The sequence below is a fragment of the Haliaeetus leucocephalus genome, unplaced genomic scaffold (assembly GCF_000737465.1).
Source record: "Haliaeetus leucocephalus isolate CR32 unplaced genomic scaffold, Haliaeetus_leucocephalus-4.0 Scaffold162, whole genome shotgun sequence".
NCBI lineage: Eukaryota > Metazoa > Chordata > Aves > Accipitriformes > Accipitridae > Haliaeetus > Haliaeetus leucocephalus.
Window position 1 is genome coordinate 12,729,577 of NW_010972598.1, and position 5,651 is coordinate 12,735,227.

The 5,651-nt window shown below is 49.2% G+C and overlaps 1 protein-coding gene across 1 annotated transcript; it reads right to left on the minus strand.

Moving 5' to 3' along the window:
* Positions 1-1,337: 1,337 nt before the first annotated feature.
* NKX3-1 (NK3 homeobox 1) lies at positions 1,338-4,996 on the minus strand. The gene is made up of 3 exons (XM_010562815.1): positions 4,159-4,996; positions 4,030-4,086; positions 1,338-2,094 (listed from the first exon to the last, which is right to left on the minus strand). The coding sequence occupies exons 1-3, from the start codon at positions 4,382-4,384 to the stop codon at positions 1,685-1,687; spliced, it is 693 nt and encodes a 230-aa protein (XP_010561117.1). The 5' UTR covers positions 4,385-4,996; the 3' UTR covers positions 1,338-1,684.
* Between the last annotated feature and the right edge of the window lie 655 nt (positions 4,997-5,651).

Below are 5,651 nucleotides of genomic sequence, written 5' to 3' on the forward strand. Positions count from 1 at the left end.
GGGGTTACTTTCAGACAATTAGAAAGCAACTGCTTGTCCTCCAAATTGAGCAGGCAGCTTTGATAGCAAGAGCGAATGAATATCTGCCACAAAGGGTTTCAGTTTGCATGTTCTCCTCTCCCTGTCCTCCCCTCCCCTGAGTTTTTCCTCATCCACGCAGCCCCAGCAGCTTCGTCTTTGCTAGGTCTGCGAGCTTGCACGTGGATTGGCAAGGCAAAAGATCAGTTTCCAAATAATCTCGTTAAAAGGGACAGATCTAAGCAGTTTCTTAACATTATTTAATTGACTGTATTTCCCTGCTGCAGGAGGGAATTGGACCACTGTGATTTTTAATTCTCTTTCGGAAAGAACAGGCACCACAGGAACATTTATGGAGGTTCACAGGGAAGAAACCTCCATGTATTTTTGTTTCAGAAGATTAAATTTGTTCCAGCAGAGCTATGCTGATTTACACTAGCTGAGAAAAAGCAGTTGATGTGTTGCCTTTCTTGGAAATCTCATTTATTTCTACACTTTCTCCCACGGACTTAGTGGCATCTAAAGTTTTAAGTATGATTAGTTACCAAAAAAAAAAAAAAAATCTTTGCTACTCTGCTAGTGCAAATAGTTGTCATCTCAGTAAAAAAGCATTTGTAAAGATATCATCCTCTTGCTGCCCTGATGCCTTGGCACTGGGAATCGGGCTGATTTTACTTGCGAACGGGGAGTTTGCTGCTTTGAAAGCTGACGGGAACGTTGAACTCTTCGAGCTGTTGCTATTTTAGATAGCTTATATGGGAATGTTCAAACAGCGTCAACACCCGGATATGCAAAACTCATCTGTCATTGCGCTATTGTCCGTGTTCCCGAGGCTTTCTGGTTTGGCTTCTCAAGGTTGTTAAGGCAGTGGCTGTCGAAGAGCAGAGAGACGGGTTTGGGTGGGGGTAAGCTGGCAGGGCTCCATCCCGGCCGGGGCGGTCACCTTCGCTCACGTCCCAGCAAACCTGGTCCCCGGCTGCAGCTCCGTGGCCGTCAGGCACTTCAGGTTGTTGTCGCTCATGGCAGAAAGGGGTTTAATTCTCCCCAAAAGCCACATGCCCCGGGTGGAGGCTGCGGTGCTGCCCGACAGCACGCAGAAAAACTTGGGGGGGTTCTAAGTCCCCTCTGGGACCATTAGCAATTACGATATCGATGGCAGAAATGCAAATTTTTTTGCCTTTTTTTTTTTTGATTTTTAGATCATACAACAGCTGGTGGCCCAAGTGGCTGAGTGGGGGCCACATCAGTGCCAGCCCAGGATCAGCAGTTTGCTTTTTGCCTGCTTGATCTCAGCAAGGACCAAAGGCTTCAGGGGGGCACAAGTGATTTAGGAGGGGCAGAGAGGGGAGATCGCTGTCTCTGGGGCTGGACCATCCCTTTCTGCCCCCGAAAGAGCCTGCAATATTTTACGGCTGCAGATTGACCCCAGAGCAGTGCTATTAAGCATGCTGAATTACACGCTTTTAATATCTTGGGCTTTTTTGGCTTTTTCGTTTGTTTGTTTTTTTACTGTTAGCGACAAGAGAGCTCGTGCGGCAACTAGAAGATGCTGATTGTTACTACAAATGGGGTCTCCTTCCCCTAATTAGCACTAGAAAGAGCGACGCAGTATTAAAAAAAAAAAAAAAAATTAAGAGAAAAGGATGCTTTCCGCTTAAAAAAGTGGTTACCACCAGGAGGGACTCCAGCCGTTCAAGTAATAGAGGCAAGGCAGGTACTGCCAGCCGCCCCGCAGCGCGAGCAGCGATGCTCCGGGCATCTCGGCCGCTTTCTGCCCGGCCAGACGCGTGTCCAGTCTGCTGATTTCGGAGGCGACCTGTTTCCTCTTGGTTTTATACCTCCTGTTCTGGAACCAGATTTTCACCTGCGTCTCGGTGAGCTGCAGGTTTTTGGCCAGGTGGGCTCGCTCGGGGGCTGACAGGTATTTTTGGTGGCTGAATTTCCGCTCCAGTTCGATGACTTGGGTGTGGGAGAATGCCGCCCGCGAGCGCTTCGCCTGCTTGGGGGGGTGCTGGGCGATGGGCAGGGGTCGCAGCGGGGGGTCACAGTCTGACAGGTAGGTCTCTGCCGTGGTATCTGTGGGAGGAATGAGCTGAGAATTACCCGCTTGAAAATTTCCCCAATCACTTGCTTTTTCCCTTCCAGAGAGCAAAATATTCCTATTATCCTGGAAATATTTTTATTTAATGGAGTCAACACCACCTTGAAGTCATATAAGGGAGTTTTTTTCTTCCTAAATCACACTTTCTTAATTCATATAAGCATGCATTCAATATGAACGTACATTCAAGGGACTCAAATAATACAGAAAGGGCTATTTTGCGGTGCTGGTGAAGGTCTGCCTAAAACCTGAAGGTACTGCTGTTATGTACATTATGGCATCAACAGCTCTTGAGATTTTTATCACAGAATTCGTTCTATTAGGCACTTCTTTGAAACATCCTCTCTGCTGTGCCTATGGGAAAATCCTGATCCTCAGATTAAACAAGTTTCTATCCTCAAGCTACAGAGGATAGCTCAGAAATGGGAAATTGGTGCAGCCTGAAGCAGACTGCAGTTAGAAAAGTGTTGAAAAGAAATTCCTCCCTTTTCTCTTTGATGACTCCAAGGCAATGCCAAGAAATTTTGAGGCAGATTTTTAAACCTCCAGGCCTGGCTTTACATATATAACTGCAGACCTGGCCTTGGATCACAGCTCCAAAGCGGCATCTCAGTGTTTGCCTCCAACTTATTTCTTGTGGCACTGTTCGATCATCCAAGCCGTGACCCAGAAAGGTGCTGAGCTCCCTGGGAACGGTCACCTATAACCCTTAAAACTTCTTAAGTCATTTTATTTATGCAGTTAGTTCCTTTTTGTGTATTACCCAGCTTGGGATGGAAATAGGCCAATTTTTTTTTTCCTTTAGTCATTTCTTAGTATATTTTCTTAAGATGTGAACGTAATGCTCGAGATAGATAGAAACAACAAGCTTAATTCCCAGCTTGTGCAAATCATGGTTGTCCCACTGAAATCCCTGGAGCTGCGCTGATTTACACTAGCCACTTTCTGGGAGATTTGCTATGGCTTTTAATGATTTTCGTAATGATCAGCCTGGTGGCTGTTTCTGAACTTGCTTTTATGTAGAAGCTTCTTTTAATAGAATTGAAACGTAAAGCCAAAATTCCCCTGGCAAGGGCTCTCTTAGCAAGCAAGAGCCGGTCGCTAGAGAGTTCAAAATCGCTTTTTTGGCTGTTGCAGCTCGGCCCAGGACTGCTTGGGCAAGGAAAGGCTGAGCTCCCTCCCACAGCCCCGGCCGTGCTCGTGCTGCTGCAATGCTAGAGGCACCGGTCAAAAAAATTTGCTTCTGAGTGTGATTTTTGGTATGTTGCTTCTGCAGTGAAACATTATTGTCTGCAATGAATTTAGCAATGGCATGCTAGAAAGGGATGCTGTGGCAAGAGGAGCAGGCTCATTATTAATAAAGCACGCGATGTGCAGTGGTACACACTGTGAAATCAGGGCTGAGCACGCGGGAAAGCTGAGCCCTGCTGCAAACAGCACAAATTCAACACGGGGACTTCCAAAATATCCCCGGACCGGAGGCACTGATGAGCTCGGCTGCGGCGGCATCGCCGCGCTGATGGCTGCGTGAAGGATGGGCACAAACTGCCTCTCCGAGACACCCCACGGTGCCTTTGCTGGGGACCTTCTGCATGTAAAGGGAACTTTATTTCCCAAGATATCGCAGAAATGCATCGACTGTTTGGGTTTTTTTTAAAGGCATTTTAGCCAAATTCAGTCCTTCGAATTATTTGAAGCGCCTGGCGAAAGATTTGCATGCAGTTGCTATTTCTCTTACTTTCCCACTGCTAAAGCACAGACACTCTCTGGTATTTAAAACACGAGTTATTTGGCTCTGGGGTGCTCGAGGCAGCCGGGTCAGGATCCTGCCCCCCGGTTAACCCAAGCGTAGACATTGCTGATCCATTCCCCAGCCAGTGGGCTCAGCCAGGAGTTTTCCACCCCCTTACCTGCGTCCGCCTCGTGGGGTGTCCCTCGGGTTTGGGCTGGGGATGCTCCTGGGGGATGAGGACCCCCGGGGGGGTGCCCTGGGGCAGCCCCCAGGGCTGAGCTGCCCTCGTCGCCCTTCGCCACGGCCGCCCCCGGCTCCCCGTCCTCCGGGCTGCCAAACTCTCCGTTCTCGCCCCGCTCCGGCCACGCTCCCCTCTCTGCCCCATCCCAGAGGATGTCTTGGATGAGGAAGGATGTCCGGGGCCTGGAGGAGATGGGCATGGTCTGCTGGGCTACCGTCGGGGTCCAGCTCATCCCTGCTGGGGTGCTGCTGGGTGCTCTCTGCCTCCTTGCAGGGAGCACCCCGGCACTCATCCTCCTCTTCCTCTCCCTGCCCAGAGGCACGCTGGTTTCCCACCCTCCCGGCTTTGCATTTATACGGCAGGCAGCCAAGCCTCCCGGGGCCTGATTGGAGATCCCTGGCAGGAGTTTACGCCCTTCGGTCGTTTCTTGGCTCCCCTGGGTTTTCTGGCTGCTGGCTTCTCCCTCTTGCTCCGGTCACCCTTCCCCACAGATCCATGGGGTCACAGCCAAAAACCTCAGCCTCCTCCTTTGCCCCTCCCGATGCTCCCTTGCTGGCAAATCACCCCCGAGCTTTTACGATGAAGAGAAAGATGCCTTAGTGAATTCATCCTTTTGGGGATCAAAATGCTCCCAGGGTGGGGGTTTTGGTGAGAGGAGGGGGGAGCAGTGTCGCTGCCTTCGAAGGATGCTCTGCAAGGGGACGGCTTCTGCATCCCCTGACCCAGCCCCAGCGAGCCGGTGCTCTGCTTGCTCCTAGTTATGAAAATGATTTATGTCCCAGGGCAATCCCTAGAGCTCTTTGGGGAAATGATGTTTTCAGGGGAAAAAAGTGAAGAAAATAAAAGGATTGGGGGGGGGGGTGTTTAGTGTTTTGAGGGCTGTGAGGGTTTTCTTCAAAACCTTCCGCTTTGATGCGCTTTCAGTTTGTTGAAAAACAGGGTGAAAAAGTCAGAGACATTTTCATCAGCTTTGCAAAGCTGCCCTAACAAGAGCTTTAAAATGAAAGTTAAGATATAACAGACAGGGAGAGTGGCTCCAGAAGCAAATGCTTGCACAGAAAGGGGCAAAGGGTTCACATGAAAATTTAAGCCTAAACCTCAGACTAATTCCTCGACCAGCTGTGGAATGGGACAGCATTTATTTAAGAAGCCTTAATACCTTTATACACCATGCTGCAAGGCCTCGTGTTCAAAGGCACCCGAAAGGAGCAAAACTTTCCCAATTCCAAGAAAAACTGTGAGTCGAGCTCTCTGTTATAACAGATTTTTTTCTGAGTATCTGCTTTATTTGTAGTTGTTCTTCTAGAGTTTCTGTTTGGAAAACAACTCCCCGCTCACCACACAAACAGCCGCAAACCTCCCCCCGAGATGTGGGCAGCACATGATTAAAAAATCACCTTGCCCCATCATAAGGCAAAGCAATCTGGTGGGCAAGCCCCTGTGGGAGCAGGATTCAGCTCCATGGATGCAGCTGAGCAGCATCCCTGGGAAGTGCAGGCACCCTCTGTGTGTGTATATATATATATATATACACACACACACAAATGTATGTATATGTG